We start from the raw sequence: 21,726 nt of genomic DNA on the forward strand, positions 1-21,726 counted from the left end.
GCAGCACCAGGGCAGGGTCACATTGGGCATTAGGGAATATTTCTTTACTGTGAGGATGCCAAGCACTGGAACAGGCTTTCCAGAGAAGTAATTGGTGTCTCACAGCCGTCAGCATTCAAGAAGTATTTGGGTAATGCCTTCATTAGTACATTTTGGTTAGCTGTGAGTGGTCCCACAATTGGATTAGATGATCTTTCCATGTCTTTTCCCATGAAACTATTCTGTTCCTTTCCATTCTATTCCATTCTATTTCTTAAGGGGAAAAAAAAAAAAAGCCACTGAAAAAAGTTACTTATCTTTTGTCTGGAAAACTAGGACTAAAAAGTGAAGCACATTAGGAAAGCAAGAAGTATGTTCATTTCCCTTTTTCTGACCTGACTGATATTCTCTTTTCTGTCTCTTGACATGTTTTCTTTCAAACAGACCACAGAAAAATAGCTGGCAACTTGGCTTGATTTTTTTTTTTTCCAACCTTCAGACATCAAATGCAGAAAGAATATCTGCTAATTTCTGTTGGTGTTGCCATAGATACAGTTTCTATGATTTTTTTTTCCTGCTATCTAGCTAGCTTCCTTCCTTTTAAATTCTTTCTTTCATTCCATGCTACCTGTTCTATTACTGCACCTATTCCACTTGCTCAGTTTTATCAGGAGTTATTCTTTTATTTTTTGTTTAGTATTTTGGAGCCCTCACTCTGTCCTTTGTTCAATATTTGCATGCTGTAATATCCCACAGGTATGAGTGTCTAAGGTATCTTGTTAGGCTTTGAAATATTTTTTTCTTTCTGCCATTGAAACTCACAGTAATTAACTTCACTTTGCATAATGTTCCAAGTAATGCCTTCAGATCTAAATGTCCCCTCTTACTGTTCACAGGTTGTACTGGAATTATCTATGATTTTGGGTGTGGTAGGCACACACTGCTACAGCATAACACACATTCTCCCTCTCAGCACTCCTCCAGTTCTTTGTTTCTCCCAGGGGCTCTTCCCTTGATTTTTGTTTTCTGGTTGTAGCAAATGCACGCAACAGCAGCAACTCAGGAGGCACTGACTGTAGTTTTAATGTACCTACTCATCTGCAGTCATTTATCATTGCTGCTGGACTGCAGTTCAGTGATGTACTTACATTGGATGATAACTGCTGGTGGTGAAAATGTTTCATCCTTATCATTAAAAATATCATGACTTTATTAGTCCTTCATATGCAGATGGACATTCAATTCTTAATATGCTATGTTCAATTCATAATCTCCTGATTTAGATGGTATATGTAAGATCACGCAGTTAGAGTCCCTACACTTTCCCATGGCAGTTTTCCCTTCTGCTCTGGGGATGGTAGTGCTGATTCTATGGGTACCTTGCAAAAATTATTCACACTGACTTGACAGCCCTGATTGTATATTGTCCCTTGTATATTTGCTGGACAGATGTAGATTCCAAATTCTGATGCTGTAAATAAGCCTCCATGGAGAGGGATGTTTCTTCTTTGGACTAGTTAGGAAACCTATGAACCTAAACGGACATGACCTTGATACCTAGTATTAACTGCTGCTTTCTGTTTTCTTATGTGCACACTGTGTCATGTGGTGTTCTCACATTTAGGAAATACAGAACTTTATTATCCTGAAATAATACTTGTTGTTGATTTGAATAAGATTGTTTTCAATGGAAAGCTGTATCAAGTGACGTTCTGCCTTTTCTGAATTTGGAACAATATGACAAGTCACTTCTAGTAGCTCAAGGCTTGTTTGTTTGCTTGTTTGTTTTTTAAGGTTTTTTTTTTTCCATTTGTTATTCTGCCCTTTTGGGCATTTATTATCCCTAGTCTTGGAGGGAGTCTAATCCACCACCTTACTCTTCTTCAAGTACTCATCTTTTAGCTTTTTTTTTGTTGAAGTTATCACTATTGAAGTGTGAGGTGAGATAAAAATGAATTCATACAAATCCAAGACAGATGTGGTTGGAGGATGATATTGATTAGCAGTGTGCTTAATGTGCTGTCTATTGCCTATGGATGGATGGAAAAGAAGGGAAAAATGCTTACAAACAAATCAGAGCTGCTGAATTTTATAAACTGCTTTGAAAGAACTAATTCTTAAGTATTCAAAGGTACAAATATAAGCCTCATTCTGTACAAGCTGTGTGTTTCTTTGTTCTTTCTGTTCTTCACAGGTCTGGTGATCAGTTAACAAAGCCTAGATAATCATTTCTCAATTGTTACAATTGTTAAATTACTTCTTATCAACAATTTGGGAACTTCTGCTTTTCTGTCTGTCATCCTCTAAGCAATTCCTCTTCCCTCACTTGCATTAATACAGAAAGTCAGCCCCTCCTCATACAGCAGAACTTCCTGGCTGTACATTTGCACGCTTTTAATCTAGCGTTAAGTGGCATGGTGATTTATTGAGGAAATGGGACTTGCCACATCTAGAACAAATAGGGCATCTGAACTTCAGGCATTGAGCCTGTGTGATCCACAGGCAAACAGGCCCTTCTGTGAAGGGATTCAGCAAGTTTGTGGGAAAAATCAGATGAATATAGTGGAAGCTGCGGCTTATTCCTTATGCACCTTCTGCCCAAGAGGGAGGCTGTGTATCTATTTAATTTCTTGTATCTGTGTTTACTCTGTGAAGACATGGAGTCTTCCAAGTGATGCTTCTAGTTCTACTGCCCCACAGTCTCGTTTGATTTCAATGTTATATTGCTTTGCTTCAGTTGTTAGATGAGTCATTTCTAATTTATTTAGGTATTAGTGAGAAAAGAAACAATCCCTGGGCTCAGCACTTTAGCTTGGAATGCCTTTATCACGATAACTTAATGAAATGCAAGTAGAAATGAAAAGACTTGTGGAGTTATATTTGATAGTTCATGAACTGATGTGTATGCAATATGGATTTTCTATTTATTTTTATTTATTTTTTTTTAGAATTGAGCAAAATTGCATGACATAGCAAAATCTTCAGTGTGCTAAATAGGAAGCCTGATTTTTTTTTTCCCATAATCATCTGGTATTGGTCTTGTGGAAGACTTACTAAGAAAGAGCTGACATTTATCAAGTTTAGCACAGTAGTAATTAATACAACTGTTATGTCACCCAATCCAAATATATAGTATTTTTTACTTTAGTGCAACTGGTTTTTTTGTGCTTAAGAAATTACTAACCGCATTATTTGTAAGTATTTATATAGGAGTCCAGAGTTTAGTTAATGTTTCTGTGGGCGAGAATCTAATAGTAGCAAAACCACTACAAACAGAATAAACATCCATTAAAGATCAGAAAGATTTCACAAAACGTTGGATCTGCTCAGTAGCAGAGATGGGTTGACTAAGACTCTAGGTATCCTCCAATGCACGAGCCATCGCAGAGTGACTGATGCTACAGAGTCCTTCTGATCCTGGGACTGAGGTCTTGAGCTGTGAAGCCTTTGACTCCTCTTTCCCAGTGTGCTGTTCAGTGCAAGTATCCAAATGTTCACCTTTCTGTCTCTGTTTTCCTTCCCATTTCCCATTAGTGATAGTTATGTTTTCCTCTTGATGGTTTGTCCTTGACTGTTTCTCCCCCACCTTCCTTTCCATTCTACTGTCATATTTTAATTCCTTGATGTCAGTGCCAGTTGCATGGTCTACTTATTATGTGCTGTTATAACATTATTTTTTCCTCCAGCTGTATATCTGATTAGTATTCAGCTCTTCAAAAAATGCTTCAGTTTTACTCTCCCTCTGGGTTTTCCTTTAAGAGTGTTTACTTCAGGCAAAGGACAGATTATGCTATCACATTATAAAATCCTAATAATACTAATAAATGCCTCTAATGGACTGTATTCTGTCCCGTATTTTTTTTATAGAAAACTATTGAGTAGTTTTCCCATAGCAGTGGGTTTATTAGAAAAGAAAAGTCAAATGAACAAGCAGAAATGAAACTAGCTGTATACATTAGGAAATTAGAAATACCAGTGTCTGTCAGTCTTCAATCTGTTTTCAGTTTCCAAATGCTCTGGCAACAATAATGGGGTTATAGTAGTGTGAAAACTGAATCAATAAAATCAACAACATGCCCTCTCAGTAGCACAGCATATTGCATGGCAGAGAATATTGTATTGTATATTTGTCCAAATAAAACTAAGGCGCTCTCAATGTGCTGTAGAAAGCACTGTATTTTATATAGAGAGTATAATGATGGTATTTCTGTCTCTTTGAACACAAATGACATGGTATTGCTGGTATTTTGTTCAGTGTATAGTATTATTGTTAGGGAATTAACAGAAGTCAAGATGGGTTTTCTCTTCATTTGTGACCAGTAGTGCTTTACGTTCCAGCACATACGTTACTGCTGCAATATGTTTGGTGAGTTTGACCTTGGACTGGTTGCTCTCTGTGGAGTGTTTGAAATCTATTGGAAAGAAAGCTTCAGTGTATAATGTAGCTCCCCACTGCTGTAGGAACCGTGTCACTGTAAACAAGTTACCCTTGCTTCAAGTGGTATGTTGGGTAATAGCTGCAATCTGAGGTCTCCATCCATAAGAACTGTACCTTTGCAGTCCTTCCTATGAGCTCTGCACCCACTCAAGTGTGCAAATTGGATATGGATTATGGAGGAGCAAATAATGTGGTGCTTACGATGCGTGCAGAAAGACAAATGATACACGATCTGGCACCAAATCTGAGAGAGGAGAGAGGGAGTTACAGAAATGTTTCAAAATGTTTTCTAGCCAACGTGTGCTGCTGCTGGCAAGGCTTCACTGGGAATGGTTCTGAATTTCAGATGGTTACTAGCAGATTGTTGGAAAGGGTTCACAAAGCCTTTGTCTTCAGATGCTTGAGATCAGACTGTTACCTGACCAAGTCTGGTTTTCTACACAGGCCAGGTTGTTTTTTTTCCACTCTTACTGTGTGTGATTGTTCGTTGCTTTATATAGAGAAGAAGGTCACGGTGGTTGTTGTAGTTGCAGAGTTATGCTTTCTGACAGTTGTCCAAAGGTCAGGCTGCTTGTTCTTTTATTGTCGGTCTTGAGTGTAAATAAATGAAATATATTGAGGAAAAAATCCCAAACTGAAGTAGTTCAGAGGATATTTTCAAATGAAGTGGGACTTTATTCTTATACAACTATTACATGCAGAGGAAAGCAGGGAAAACATGCCAATTTGGCTTCTTTTTATAATGTTCTCTTAAGGCTGCCAACGTGAAAAGAATTTGAAAGAAGCAAGGGGAACCGATGATTGTTACACATGATGTGACAGCTAAAGTGTCTTCTTTAAAAGAGAAGAAAGTTCCTCAATAGCTCTCTTCTATCAGTAAAAATTGCTACAAAAAGCAATTTACTATGTGCTGCTCCGAATAAATAAATTGAGTTATTGATTTAGGATTGAGGTCCCCTACTTAAACAAGAAGTCGATGAAGGAAAAATTAGGGGGCACAGCGTTTTTCTCAAACTGTACTACAGTATTTTTTTCCCTTTTTTTCTTTCTGTGCAGAAACTGTTTTCTTTTGGAGAAACACAGCTCGTACTGACTCAGCACTTGACATAATGAATCTTTTTTTCTGAAGTTGAGGTTTCTGTGTGTTAGTGACAGGATAATATATTGAGGCTGAGACTGATAATGGTACTAAGTAATCATCCCTTTTAGAACAGGAATTACTTTGAACATTAACATGAGTATCAGTGTAAGTACGGGGTGTGCTTAGTACTGTTAACATGACCTTCATTTTGATAACTGCTCTAATTAGGTGGCATTTTGTATAAGCTGACAATCAACTGTTTGCATTACTACTGTACATCCTGGATTTTGTTTATCTACAGTTTTGTGACTTTCACTCCTTTTTTTCTGTTGTCATCTTATACAACAAGTTTAGTCCCTGGAGGAGCTGGAACATCCACAAAGTATTCAGATGTGCACTGATGAGGGTGCTTAGCAGAAGGGTGCTCCTCAGGGTTGCAGGTTCAGTTCCATGGCAGTTTAAATCCACAGCTCTCAGGAAGGCCCTATCTTCCAGGTTATTCCAGTGGAAAAAGGGACATTAATTGCTGCACCAGCTTCCTAAATCAGTGTACCACACACAGACTTTTCTGGCCATCCACATCACAATTAGAGCAAGACCATTTATTAAGGTCTGACATCTTTTTAAGTTGTGCTACATATTTACATAAGTATAAAAGGTCTCAAAGTGTAACCTGAATTTCTTTGTCACATTTTCTTCCTTGGTTCTTGGGAGCAAAGAAAATTTAATGCCCTCTTGTGACTCTTCTGCATGTGTTGAGTGCAGTTCTGTTGATGGTGTGGTTGAAGAGATGCAGTGCAATTCTAATTCAAACACTTTTTTTTCCTGTATCCTCTCCCATATTCATGGCATGTATAAACATGCTTTACCTTCTGTGAATGGAATTGCTCTTATGAGGGCTTTGAGGGAGTCGGGTTGCACACAAATTAGGCAGATTAAAAAGCATCAGTTCCCAGCATCATCTTGTGCAGTGATCGAGATTTAGGTCTGGCTTTTCCATTAATTGTACTGTTGCTTCTCTGTAGGAAACCATGAGGAGAATTGTTTGTGAGATGCTGAACATATAACTGCTATGGAACAGAAAAATACCTAATTATTTTCAGTGGTATAAATGAGAATTCCTAATTGTTGAGGACTCATTTAGGGTTTTTTTTGATTGCATATACAAATTTTCATTTCAACTTATAGTTCTAAGATCTACTTTTTGCTAATGAAAGTTCAGATTCCCTCAGCTTTTGATATTTTAAGATAATGAGACATCAGGGCAGATTCCTGTTCATGAAACACGTGACATTTTTCATGACAGATATGTTTCTGTGTAATGCAGATAATAGAGAAGTCAAGTTTGAATCTATAAAAATCAATGTCACTTAATAGGAATTAATAGCAATTACTGTTTAAGGAAATTTTCATTACCATTAGAGTCTAACAATCCTATTGCTAAATTTTATGTGCAATCAAGACTGTGGACGTAGATGTGACTGGATTTACCAGAATATGTAGGCATTTTAGTTTGCAAGGAGTTGGTAGCCTAAGGACATAGATATTGAACATCAGCTGTAAGGTCATTTCTTCCCCAAGCAGAGGTGGGAGAACTGTTTGGAAGTGTGGCCATTGGTTCTGAGAGCTGCTCGTGGTCCTAGAAATTAAGTTGTTCATCAGAACTCTTGCACGTTACAATAAAGAGAGGATAAAGTAATGCTAGGTGATCATAGAATCGTAGAATGGCCTGGTTTGAAAAGGACCATAATGATCATTGAGTTTCAACCCCCCTGGAGTGATGAAGGATTGGTGAATGAGGAAATGTGTAGTGACAGAAGTCCTCTGAGCATATTGTGTTATCTGAAGCACTCTCATTGCTAACAGTTGATGAATTTTTTTTTGTTCTTCGAAGTCTATAATAAAAAGTTGTGTTTGTTAAGCAGATAAAAACTTCATTACTTTTTTTCAGAGAGCAAGGGGTGTGTTATTTTTAGTTCTGAAAGTCATGCAGTGTGTGGTAACTGTTGAGTCATGGCCTGAGCGCCTGTGGAAAGGACCTGGTCGGCCCTGTGAGCACAGGTGAAGGCATTTCAGCGGTGTGACTGGAAGGGGTGGAGCCTGGTTGCACCTCTCTTAGACCCCATTTAAGGGCAGTCAGCCCATAAAGAGATCTTAAGGATGTCTTAAATGCCTGTAAGGATCTCTGGTTGGAGATTTCTCCCTTGTGGTGTCCTTCCTGGGAGCCTAGATCTTTGGAGGTGGGTGAGCTCTTGTCCTTTATAACACCATTCCTTTTGCACTAGTCCCTTTGCTGGTACACTCTTGTATTGCCCTTCCACTGAGTTAATCTTTCTGATTGTAACATGCAGTGTAAATAAAAAGGGCTAATTTAATAAGTTTGATTTGTTTAATAAAGAATAATTCAGAAATTTGTTTTTAAGGTAGTAATAAGAAGGGAACAGAAAATACTTCAGCTTTGAGTAGGGTCAAATATGTTTAAGAATTGATTAAATGACTTTTTAAAAATGATAACTATTTTTATCACAGCTATTTTCCACCCAATAATATATAACATAGTGAATAATCAAGCTTAGCAGACAGGGACCATTGTGATCCTACAGTTAAGGGTGCATTAGTGTGTCTATTACAGTCTTATGTATTTTATGAGGTAAGATGGTTACAGTAATTGGTTCGAAACTAAAACATAGCTTGAAAGATTGAGACCTGAGATCACAAGTTATATTTTTAGCATTGTATTCTGGGAATTGCTTTAACTACCTTGGTAGACTGGATTCCCAGGGTCCCAATTAAGGTTCACAGCTGCATTAAAGGCAGTTTTGATACAAACAGGTGGATAGGCACAATGCCCACACAAACACTTTATAATATTACACCCTCAAACAGCATTACTAAGTATTACGTTCTTAGTCCCACTGGATCAGGATCTTTGTGTTACTTAATAAAGCATGGGTCTGCAGTTAGGCTTAGTTCTCACACTGAGGCTTCCTGGAATCAATGTATCCATCCTGTGGCTAGAGGACCAACTTGGAGGCACTTGCTAGCAAACAGGACTGTGGGGTGTTCATTGCTCCTTTGCTGTGGAGGCTGGCTCAAGGAAGCAGAAGCCCATTCCAAATCCCTGTGTTTTACTTCCTTCCTTGGACATGCTGTGGGAGGCCTATGCTACTGACTTGTGTGGAGCAGCACGAGGACTGGGTGTTGTGCAAGCCAAACAGGCATGCTGTGCTGCTCAGTTGGGACTTAATTCCCTTGGAACTTGGGTCAAGATGAAAGTCAAGTAACAAGGAAAATTGTTCCTATTATTTCAGAATCCCCAGAAAGCAAATATCTTTGGCTCATGCTATGTGTCCTGTACCTTTTCTGAGGCAAAGCAGAGGCCCTTGTTAGGAAGGGTAACATTTAAATGTGTACCTCAGAAAAGGAGAGCTGGTTCATTTCTCACTTTGTTTTGGGCTGATTTTATTTCATTACTGCTTACTTGGACTAAAGAGAAATAGGCTGAGGTAGCTGTCTTTGCCAAAAGCAGGACAGGTTCTCCATACCTCGTTCTGTTCCAGTGTGCATCTTTAGGACAAGGGTGTTGGTTTAACCTTCCCATCCCACAGCATTATATACCAAGAACAAGTAAAAGCCTTGAGAGCAAAGAACTACTCTCACATATCATGTGGATATACTTTCTAAACCGTTATTTTCAAAAATGATCGTGAGAACAGTTTCTCTTTCAGCAGGAATGAGATGTTACTGTCACATTTGGCCTGAGGTATTTATGACTTATAGAGTTTATAAGGAGTTTGTTACAGAACCTCAGATAGTTATCTACCTGCTGCTGAGGAAGAGATACCAGATAGGAAGAAATGCACAGGATTTCTATATACACAGAGATTTTTATATAAGGGACTATGTTACTAGAAACGTTTGTCTTTTCATACTATTAGAACATTGAAACGCTTTTTATGCTATGTATTAATTTTGGCAAATTGCTTGCCAATTTAATATCAGCAGCATCTAAGCAGTAAGTAATTGCTTATGATAATGAGTGCAAACTAATTTACTGGAATATGTTAATATTCAAAATGCACTTCAGAACATTGGAGTATTGTGGAAAAAACTACTCTCTTCAACTGCAGCATAGGTTACACTGTTAGTTTAAACCCTAGCAAAATCATCACAAAGCCATCCTCTCATTGAACAGACGTCTCACTGAGACTCCAGCTTGTATGAGGAAGGAATACGTAGTGTCCTTTGAGAACTAAACAGGATATGAACAAAATGATCTAGATTTAAACAGTGAATCTTAATTTCTGATTGATGTTCGTTACATGAACATTAATAAGGTAGACAGGGTCGTCTTTCCCTTATGGATTGTAAAATTTAGTTTAACATATTTCAAATCAATTGGCCTGCAATCATTTCTTAAATATTTGGTGTCTTCAGTGGGTTTACTCCTTGTGTGAGCTGTAGAAACACCTGTAGAACCATGCTTCATATATGTCTGCGAAAGAAATACAGTGCAAGAAGAGTCCTCAAAACTTCCATTCCCTTACACCTTAGCAGGTTCTGCAAAACTTTTTTGTTGTACAGGGCAGTAGTTATTTTTTCTTTGCTGGGAAATGTTTTGCAGTTTGGATTTGTTGGGTTGTTGTTAGTTTTACGTTTGTTTTTCTGTCCAAATGATGCAAATGTTACAAATAATACAATTGCTTATAGTACTGGCATATGAAGTATTCTAGTTGACAATTCAGTTAAACCCTATTGAGATGCATGAGTACCTGACACCTCAAAACTGTTTTGTCAGTTTTTTTCCAATCCATTGTGGTATTCGGTGATTAATTTGTGCTCCCTCACTATGCAAATATGTAAAACAGAAAAAAGCATAAGATGCTTGTTTTTCTCTGTGGCTCTTTATCCTCTGAAGCTGACAGTAAATTGCTGCTAAGAAACAAAAGCATAAGGACTTTCCGAAGAAGAATGATAGCAATTATCCTAATGATGGTCACGTAGCATTTTTGTGGCACACCACAACTGGAAATGTATTATGAATTAGGACAGAGTAGCAAGAAGGAAGTGGATTGGCTCAACCTGGCTGATCCCTGTTCGCTTTTATTATAATGGTCTAATCACCTTAGAGATTCAAATACAGCTGGGCCTGTGTGCCCCTATCAAACATCATTTGTTTCATGTGCAAATTTGGTAACATAAGTAAATACTGATGTCCCCAAATCAATCCATCAGGTAGTGACTAGGAAACCTTAGAGAGTGTTATTTTGGCTGCTTGGTTTTTTTTATTTTTATTTTTGGGCTTCCCTTGAGTCAATCAACCAGATATTTTTACGTTATATTCCTCTTTTCTGTGATATCTTTCCAAGGTTTGAATGCATGCAATATTGATGAAGACTAGCTTTGCTTTTAAAACTTGAGGATGTTTAAAATCAATGATTACTCTGAGTATCAAGTGAAATGAATTGAAATATCAAGAAATTTTAGGCTTGATTAGCTGCTTCAGTGATGGATCCATGTGCTTCATGGAGAATGAGGCTACCTGTTTCTCCAAAGACTTAACATCTTACTTTGTTTTGTTGTTTTTGTTATCTTTGCAGTTCAGGATGTAACATACCTAAGAAACCATGTTCCTCTTGGTTTTCTTCATGGGCTGTTGCCCATCTGTGTATATTTAAAGATGTTCAGAAACACTGCTTGTACCACAATGCTTTTTTCTGTTAAACTATTAGTAGGAGAGTATGTACACCACGAAACTTGTTACTCCTCACTACATCTACAATGTCAAACTTCACCGCACCTTGTCCCTAGCACAACCTGCTATTTTTAGAAGAGACTTCATCTCAACAATCCCTGGAAGTTGCAGTGTTGCCATTACTGTGTTTCTGCTGCAGGTAATAGTAGCATCTTATCTTCATAGGGCAATCTGGTATCTGACATCCTTGTTTTGCTTGTATCCTTTTTCGGTGCATTTAATAGGCTTGCAGTTTAGCAGTGCTTTTATTTTCAGCCTGCTAAGCATTTCTTCTAAATTTTTACTACTCTGAGAGCTCTCTAAGTATTTTAGGATTTCTCAAGAGTAAATTATGAGATGCAGTATTTAGCAAAGAAGATGATATAAATGCCATTTAAAAATAACTAAGTTAATGCAAGAGAGAATAGCTGTAAGATTGTATTCGTAAGGGAGCTAACACGAAAATGTTTCAAACAAAACAAGGAAATAATGACTTTATCCAAAAGCATACTAGATATTTGAAGCCAACCTCCTGACCATTTTAACATAATTAAATAACTTAAGGCCAGTTTTTTTCAAACCTTTGTTCAATTTCTCTATTTAAAGGACTCGGGTCTGTTTTTCAAAGGTCATGAGAAATGCTACAACACTTCTGAAAATTAGGATACTGAAGTAGGTGCTTGAATAAAAACTTCAGACCATTTGCCTGAATTCATGAATTTTTATTATATCTTTGAAAAACTGCAAAGTTTTGTTGAAATTTTGACAGACCTATACGAAGAAAAAAGGATCTCAAATTAATTTTCAGGTTTTATTCTACTGACTTTAGGTGCGTATCCACATCTGTACAGAGCCCACTGTGTGTTCAGATCCTGGTCTATAAGCAGTTTATCACCTTGAAGGCATCCCAGTTGAGTCAAAACTTGAAAATTCTTAACTCCTGTAACTTGACTTACAGAACTTTCAACTTTTGCCAATTTCCTATTGAGATTGTAAGGCCCCTGGCCTGGAATGATTGAATGATTTCACATAGGCCACCAACAGATGGTAGCAGCATTTGGTCTGCAGCAACCTGCACAGTATTTTAGCTAATGTCCTAGTTTCTGCATCCTGTCACAAATCCCTTCAGCTAACCAGCCCCTTAACTACAATCTCTTAGAATGTATACACAACTAATAAACCATAAGAAGCAAATCAGTGCACGCCTCGTCTGAGTATTTGAATGGAAGTTTATGTAACAGTGGTTAAATTGAGGTATAGGGCCTTGACATTTTCTAATGTAAGGGATTTGAGACCAGAGCACTCCTGTTGATGACTTCAAGACTACTTGAGTTTACTAATGGCATTCTTCAGTCTGCCTTTACATTCTATCTGTCCAGAAATATTTTCATCTCATTACCTTCTCCTATGCATTTCTCAACAACACAATTTCCACTTTTCTATACATTATTCAAGAAATCTATCTTTAACTATATGTTGACTATAAGGTTGCTGGAGGAATAAAACCTTCCTTTTTTTTATAAACGTTTGATTTCTAATTTCCACCTGACTTTTTAAGCTTTCAGAAGTTGATGCGTTGTATTCTTTTTACCTTTAATGGACTTATAGCGGATAAAAACATTCCGTGTTGACTGCAGTCTGACATTTAAATCAGGATTTGATTTCAGAAGTATGTCATTTTCTAACCACCCACATTCCATAAAGGTATGAGGAAATACTGGGGAGTTTCTTGGCTTATATTTCATACAGAAATGTTCTAAGCTTGTTCTGAACAGACATTCATACTGGGAAAGTAAGGAATAGGCAGTCAGTAAAAAAAAAAAAAAAAAATTAAGATATTCTGGGGAAGAACAATAATTATCTTCTACCAGTTGTGTCAGGTTTGCTTTAGAAAGGCTGTACCCTTTCATAAGAGAAATAATAGTTTTCATTTGAATGAGCACAATGAGAGGAACAAAACAGAACTTTTTTTTACTGTGAATGTTTTAAAGATGATCAAAATAATTTTACAGACTAGGAGCCTAACTACTACCAAGTCTATTGTCATTTTTGAAATTGATTAATGTTTTGTTAGGAAGTCAGATGAGCGGATACCCTAATTTCTATATCCTGTTAGGAGTCACTTCAGCTAGCTCTTGCTTAGCTAATGTCCTTCTCAAAACTTTATTTGTTTTAGACACAATTGAAAGCTTGTTTAAATTGAAAGTTTAATATGCCTGCTGAAACTGAGTAGTACTTTACTCCAGTTAAGTGATCTAATCTAAATCAATGGAGTCATTGAATGCATAAGATGCTATTTGATGTGAATAAAGATATTCAAATCTCACTCCAACTGATAAATCATTTAAATTCATTGGAATTTTGATTTTAAACCTTTTTATTATTATGGCAAGAACAATTCAAACATCTAATGCAAGGCAACAGAAATGATGTTCTTTATGGGAATTCACGTCTGCTGGACCATCATTGCTCACAAGTTTTAGTTGTCTGTTCCTTAGTGACAGAATTAAAATCAATAGAGCTAGTTATTTTCATTGTAGATAAATATTTTGGCTTGAAATTTGAACATGCTGTTCCAAAACCAGCAAAAATAATAAATCCTGATTTCTCACAGAACTCTGCCTTGTTTTCCAAAGGTTATACTCTCTTTGCAAGAATCCAAGAGTTCTTTCCTCCTAGAGTAGCTGCTGATCATTTATATGTGGGCACTGTTGTCTGGCTAGGGCGGCACACAGAGTGTATAGGCTGGCCTACAAATGTACAACTATGAAGGTCCCTGCAGGGTATTGCCAAGAAAAAAGAATAGTAGTTGAGCTCTGCAGATTTCTCTTCTACCCAGTTATTGATTTTCATTAAACTGCTAAGATAACATTTTGCTTGAGATTTCTGCCTAACTGTCTATTTTGGCTGAACTTGACTGTTGGATGGAGAAATTGATGGAGGATGAACAAGAAGAGCAGACAGGTTGTGCAACTACAGAAGCTTATCTTCCACAGAGAAACTTCACTTTTGAAACTGAGGAAATAAAATTACTAAAGGAATTTGTTCTCCCTGCCTCACTGTGAATGAAATGCTTTTTTCCCCACTTAATTATGGCACAGAGTACAGTAGAGAATAGTACAATATAAATTATGTGATATAAAGCACAAAGTCTGAAACAGAGCATGTATTTGCATAGCACCTTCAGCATTTACAGTGTTTTAAGTAAGTCTGACAATCTTCCTCCATGAAGAAAACATTTCCATCTTGTATCCTTGGTAGAGATATCACGTGACTTAGCTAATGGAGAAATGTTCCGCTGAGTTCTCAGCAAAAAATCTCCCAGAACAACTAAAAAACTTAAAACCAAGTTTAGCTACATAATGAGGGAGTCTGGCGCTGGGCTGCAGCTCCTGCTGTGGTGTAATGGGGTGAGAAATGTTCCACTGAGTTATCATCGAGTGTAGAGGTGTAGCTGAAATCAGAGCGGGCTTCAATCCCAGTGGTTGAAGCCAAAAGGCAAAGTTACAAATAGGTCAGTCAAGCCAGTGGCCAGCATCAGGTTGACCACTCCTTTCAGTCAAATCTGTTGCCAGAAAGAAAGTCAAATTGTGGGAAGACTTGTAGGCATTTTAGACAAGGCAGACTGCTATTTTGCCACCTACAGGCATTTACTAGATTGTGGTAATGTCCAGATACCATTACTACAGATCAGAGGAAAGGAGGAGTAGAAAAGAAGTGTTTGTTTTGGTTTGTTTTAGGTTGTGTGGGGGGGGGGAACTATAGAGCTACCTATAGCAACTATTCTGGTCTGAGGAAAGGACTTTGCTTCGGTATTACTGCCTTGAGTCTGTAATAAATGTCACTGCAAAGGCCAGGATGCTCAGTTTGACTGGAGACTGTTGTTCTACTATCACCTAGACCTTTACTTGGAGACAGCCCTTGGGAATAGCTGAATATAATAACCCATGCTCAGCCCTGTTTTATAGATCCCTGTCAAACCTTGGATGTAACGTGATGAAAACCATTGTAGGATCTGATAAAGTAAATTGGTCTCTGTAGTGGTCTGAGAAGAAAGTCCTGTTGCTATAATATGAAGTTGTGTTTGAGTTAATAGCTACATAGCATGGTTTCTGTGTGTCAAGGTATTAGAAGGCTTTGTCTTTTCTGTTTAGTATCGGCATTGACTGTAAGAGGCAGGTGCCAGCAGCAATGAGTTGAAGGCTCTCCTGCTTCAGCATCTTGTACGTACTGGGGCTGCTGCTTTTTTTCATTCGTTTTAATGGATTACTTTAAATGACAAGCTGGAAGAGGTCATCCTCTTCTGATTGTTGTCTGGGTGAAAATTCTTGACCACAGCTTTTAAGATACGTTTCATGCTGTGAAATAGACATCATCGCTAGATTGGTGCAATATTAAGCTATGTGGATGGTAAAGTGGTATCACGGACTGTTGGAAGTTTGAAGATGAAACTGGCAGCAGCTGCTATACACATGGTTTGGTCTCAGTTTCTCTTACAGAAAAGTTGAATTTTTGAGCTTTTCTGTAGCATAGTGAAATCTGTGTGCTGCTGAAGGCTGATGCTACGCAGCTGTTGATTTCCAGCTCTTTATTTTCTTCAGTGTCTTTATCAGAAGTGGCAAGATGAGATCAGAAAATACTCATAATCAAACCCACCAACAGTCTTTAATGCTGGTTTGGTCAGTGAGTCTTTTTGCAGTTAGTCTGGCTGAATGGAAGATCAATGAATGAGGTTACATAAATACTGAGAAATGCTATTCAGTTTGTGAACTTAAGAGTCTACAGTGCGTACCATTATGGTAAGACTGCAAGTGACAGTTGCAGAGCAAGCAGACAGATTGGTTCTTAAACCAATCTATGGAGTTAGGAATTATTTTAAGATGCACTTAATTTTCAGTAGAATTATAACCTTCTAAGGTTCGCCGAGATAAGTGTTGTCAAACGTACATTTTAAATACAATTCTAGACTATGTTATCCAGGAGTCTAAGAGAAACTGGCCAGAAAAGGCCACTCTTGCTACTGTGCATCAATGTTTTTGGAGGGCTGCAGACATCGATCCATTTGAAAAACTTCTTTCCTATGGAGTAGATAGATGGTATTTAGTGTAGCCTTGTGTAACTGTTATATCAAAGTGGTTACAATCCACAGTCAGCTTCGTGCTGAGTGGGTAGAAAGTGTAGCATGAGGCTTTCAGGAAGTGTTCAATTGTGTCTGATCTTTAGTTTGGATTACTTCTTCCAGAAGCTCTTCCCATCTTCTTCCCATGGTTAACCCTAATGGCTGTTCTCTCCTCACCTCAATACTGTGGCATGTATTCTCTGTTCTATGTAAATAATTAATAACCTATCAGAGCCTAAGAAGAAACACACGGAATTGTTTTTTAACACATTCTCCCTCTGGCAAGGTCATGTTGTAGACTCCAAAGCTTTCTTTTTTTTACTTACTCTCATTAGAAATCTGTAAAAGTACACATATGGAAGTTTTTGCAATCTTCTGTAAGTGCAGTGGTGGGCAGGATGAAAATATGTAGTTGAAAGTATAAAGAGGATTAAATGGAGACTTACTGGCTTCCCTGAGCGTAGCAAGTATTATTATTATTCCATATAAATGTTTCTGCATATGTTTATGTGTAGATTCATACGGTTAATTCTTCATTCCTAGAAATTAACAGTAATTAACAGCCTGCATAAATGGTCTCACTGGGTTCAGCAGGTTTATCAATGCAAGTAATTACTTACCAGTGGGAATGAAAGGGTTCGCAGTTTAGTCTAGGATGAGGTAAATACCGGTAACACACAGAAAGAAGAAAATTACATTATTGAGCAATTGCTTGTTATAACCAGTAATGTTTATCCTTTGTATTTTTTTTTTAATATGAAAACTACTTTACTATTAATTAAAAGGGAATGAAGACTTTTCATTATTGACATTTACAGGCTTCAGTATTTTGTTTCCCAGTTGCAGAGTGAGGTAGAATCACAGTTTGCTGGGGTCCAAACCCCAGTAAAACCATTGCTTTCACTTCACATCTTAAACCTGCCATTTTCTTGTTGAAAATAAGCATTAAGTTACTGACATTATATGGGAATGATTGAATTGTGTAAATTACCCTTCGATTCCATATTCCTTAAACATGACATTAAGATGAACATGAGGAAGGTAGAAAGCTGTTGATTTGAGAAAACTATTAAACTACATCAGATGTGACTTCGGAGTAATAAATACTGAAAGGCTTTGCAGTCATACACAGCATTAGATACAGTAAATGGGTACTAAACAAAATATTTATCTGCTTAATACTGTGTAGGTAAGCAGATGTCCTTGACTGGCTGCCAGGCTGTATTGAAATGAACGCACTGTTTCATAAAGATGAATTTTGCAAACAAATAGGATATGAGAGACTCAAGCCATTAAAATCCGTTACTGTATCTTGACCACTGGCAGTTCATTACAATAGGAACCATGCATTCAGGGTTAAGAATTTCAAAGAGCTTTATGAACATTTTTTCCCTAAACATTTTGTGGATGCATGGACGCATAAAGAATTACTCAGTTAGATCTCTGGCTGAGGGATATAACCCAGCAAGTTAAAAGTTGCCTGCTTATAGGTACTGTGCTGATGGCATTGCTTTTCTTGACTTTCTAATTCAGCTGCTTTCAGTTCCCTGGAGATGATAAATCCCCAATAACACAGTGCCATAAGCTAAAAGAGGGGAAGAAAGGTGGCTGATTTTTAGTGACAATGTTATGAAAGAATTGCAGAGACATTATAAAGTTTCTCGGAATAAAAGTCTTTATGGAGCAAGTGAATTAGGTTTCAGCTGTTGTTTCTTCACATATTAAATTGATCGTAAGCAGGGTGCTTTTGAACAACGGTTTCTGGCTTTTAATAGTTAATGGGAGGTCAGACCATAAGTGGAGATCAATCCCAGCGTAATAAATTTTACATTATTATATTTGTCTTTCTTGAAACATAAACACTAGAGGACCTATTCTCATATGGCTTCTGACCCATTTTTTTTTTCATAATTAATACAGGAAATTCAAAGAACATGACTCCCTGTATAGTTTAGACAGGCAAATCTACATTCATCAACACGGGTTAATTAGCCTGTTACCAAACACACAGATAGTATGAAGAGCTACAAAATAGTCCGTTATAATTAAGGGAAAGCTTCGACATGAAAACAGTCAGCTACATGTTCTTATGGATAAAAGATAACTTTTTAAATGTTGATGTTAATTCTGCATAGCATAAGATGTACAGCTAGATTTTGCAGCTCTACTAACTTTGAGCTTGGCAGCAGTGCAGCAGCAGTATGGAAGTGCTCTTTATTTGTTTATTCCAAGGGCAGTATTTAGCAAAAATTTGCGACAAAGATTCTCTGTTGATATAAACAACAGAGTCTGTCATCGATCTGGAGACTTACTTCTGGGTCATGATATTCAATATGATTCCACTGTCGCTTGGCAGGCTTTTTCTTTGTCTTTTGTATTAATTAAACACATCTGTTGCAACCAAGAAAGGGAGAATTATGCCCTCTCACTTGAATCTTTTGTACTACTCTAATAGTATCTCTAGTGACACCAAGGCATAAGGAGTTGTTTTTTCTTAGTCTTCTCATTTTGTTTCTTATAAGAACTTTGTTCCTGGTCTGATACAATACTTTATGAAGTCAACAGAAAGGCTGCTGCTATTTTTAATGGGCTTTGTATCAAGTCCTTAGCAACACAGAATAAATTCTTTCACTAGAGATACCAATGTGACGTACACAGCATGAAGATCCAAAACTAGTCATTCCTTAACTGGCTCAAGATTTGAGGTCAATATCAGCTGCAAAGAGAACTTCGAAACCAGCAAGGGTGATATTACCCATCCCATCTTTCTCTGTTTTGATATGTTCTAGAAGAGGAGATTCAGCGATGAAATGCCTGCAACGGATTGTTGCGCATTTCAGATCCCTTCATTTGGGAAATACAGAGATGGAACAGCAAGATGTTGTTTTTTTTTTTTTTAGGCATTCCTAAACCAGACACTTCGTCCATGTCCATTGCCAAGCCTTTTTATGTCCTAGCCCTTACCTTTGGTGGCTGCTATGGCACAACTCTTTATAATGACAATAAGCCTTGATTTCTCTTGTACCATAAGTTGAACCTGAGATGCTAGATCTGTTATTGCATTTGTCTTGGCTATAGAGAGCTGACAAGTTTTCCTACAACACATGGTATTTTGCCATCAAAAAAAAAAAAAGTCAAGAGATTTATTTGAAGTGCAGTGCAATCTTGCAAGATTGTTGATATAAACTGAGCTTCACAAGTTTTAAGTGCTATGTATAGTGCTTAAATATCACAAATTGATGGCGTGGTACTGAAAAAAACGAACTGAGTAGGTAATTCCATAAAGTGAATTGATGTTTGAAATAAATATACGATATCTTTTCAAAAAGGCCAAGTGAACTTTTTGCTTTGAGACTGACTCAAAGCAGTTTCAGTCAGCAGCAGAGTATTGCTGTGAGACATCTGAAAAGTGAAAGAGCGGTGTAACCATGCATCACTTCTTGCTTTCACCTTTAAATTTTGTATCTCTAAGGCTTTTTAAGTCCTTTTCTATATTCACAACGTTTTGACCAATCTAAGAAAAAGACAGTTAAGTTATTGTGTACTCTGTACATGACCATGGGAAAAAATGTGCTGAGAATACTTAGTGGAATAAACAGAATTACATTTAACAAAATTAAGGATATCCAGATGGAGAGCCAGCTTACAGCAGCTAGTAAAACTAGACCACCATATTGACTATGCTTTGTTTCTCCCTACATGTTTACCTATCTCTATAGAAAACAGCCTATGGCAACTTCATAAATGAAAGATCAAGTGCACGCATAGTTTGTATGCTGTACACTGTTTTAAGGATAGAGGTTTTAAATGGCACATGTCCAGATATGAACTAAAAGAGGAGCATAGGAAATATGCTGGTGATGAAGTTAGGCAACCTGAGTGCTAAGTGGTGTAAGATTTACAACACTTGTTTGAAACAAATTACGAATTCTGTATGTGCGCACTGGAAAAAATGTGCAAATATTTCCTCTCATTGAGCATTATGCAAGTAAGCTATTACTTAGATTGTAGACTGATAACTTTTTGTCCTGACATGACACGTAAAGTATGTTCTCACCCTTCCATTTGTTATCCCCATCTGTCAAAAGATGATAAACCTCAGATAAATTCTTATCCGCATGTATTTGTTAATGTCTTGTTTTGCTAGGCAAGATGACATATCATATGCAGTGTATCATTTTCGTTGTGTAAATGAGCTTGTTATCTGGAGCTGCTGAGATAACTGGAATTACTTGATTTCTTCTCCACATAGGCCCAACTTGGGAAAACACTTTGTTCAATTCTTACTTACTCTGAACATCACAAAGATGCCTTCTTAACTTCAAGCATATGCTTAATAACTGTTTTGAATAGAAACACAGTTCTGAATCATAGCCATGGTATTTTAAATCACTGTATGTGCAACTATGCTCCACTTTATAAAATGTACTAATATTTAGCTTGATCAAAATTTTCAGAGATGAAGACCACTTCAAGTTCAAGTATAACATAGTTTGACTTCATTTCCTGCACGAGAACATCTTTTTCATAAAGCATGTCGTTTTCTTCTGTATTTGCATTGACAAGAGTGAATTAATTCTCTTTTATTTCTGCTTTACAGCAGGAACAACGTATATCTTTAGCAAAGGTGGTGGACAAATCACTTACACGTGGCCTCCGAATGACCGCCCAAGCACTCGCGCAGACAGATTGGCTATAGGGTTTAGTACTGTTCAAAAAGAAGCTGTGTTGGTACGAGTGGACAGTTCTACTGGGCTTGGAGACTATTTAGAGCTGCATATTGTGAGTATTTCTAAAAAATGCTTGTTGTTTATTCACGTCTCAGTTGTTCTTATATTTGTGGATTTGGAGCTTTTTTTAAAAATATGTTCTGTTTTAATGTATGTATGAACATTTGAGGGTCAGTAGTGAATTAAATGATCATGGCTTATAGCATACAATCCTGTTAAAGATATCAGACATTCTCAATGTATCCTTTACTCTACATAGTTCTACTTTAGATGACTTTTAATTTAAAAATCATACAGTGACGTATGTGTAGATATAGGAGCTTATTGAGTGTAATTACATTAAATGAAATTTAGCAATATCAGAAGAAGGTGCATTAATTCTGGAGGACTTAATCTGGAATGTTCTGAAGGAAATACTGCCTATCACAATTGACTGTGCTTTCTGTTAATACTAGAATTTATTCTCTGATTTCACTGTTGCACTGTGATGATAAATTGTAAGCAGAAAGCAATATTGTTGAGCTAGGAAGTCTGAAAAAGTGATTTCAGCTGCCCTAAAGCAAATAACTAGCAATCACAATTGAAAGCATCTGGATTTTTATGGCAACATAAATAAATGATCAGCTTTGATAAACATAACTAGAG

At 37.2% G+C, this 21,726-nt stretch overlaps 1 protein-coding gene across 34 annotated transcripts in view; it reads left to right on the forward strand.

Moving 5' to 3' along the window:
* NRXN1 (neurexin 1) overlaps window positions 1–21,726 on the forward strand; it is a 650,659-nt gene that overhangs the window by 422,859 nt on the left and 206,074 nt on the right. For all 34 annotated transcript variants that reach the window (XM_040696731.2, NM_001198975.2, XM_040696733.2 and 31 more), the window contains one exon: window positions 20,952–21,133. In XM_040696731.2, coding sequence (XP_040552665.1) covers window positions 20,952–21,133 — 182 coding nt within the window. The remainder of the gene's footprint in view (window positions 1–20,951; window positions 21,134–21,726) is intronic.

This window comes from Gallus gallus, chromosome 3, assembly GCF_016699485.2.
Source record: "Gallus gallus isolate bGalGal1 chromosome 3, bGalGal1.mat.broiler.GRCg7b, whole genome shotgun sequence".
In the NCBI taxonomy this organism is placed as follows: Eukaryota; Metazoa; Chordata; class Aves; order Galliformes; family Phasianidae; genus Gallus; species Gallus gallus.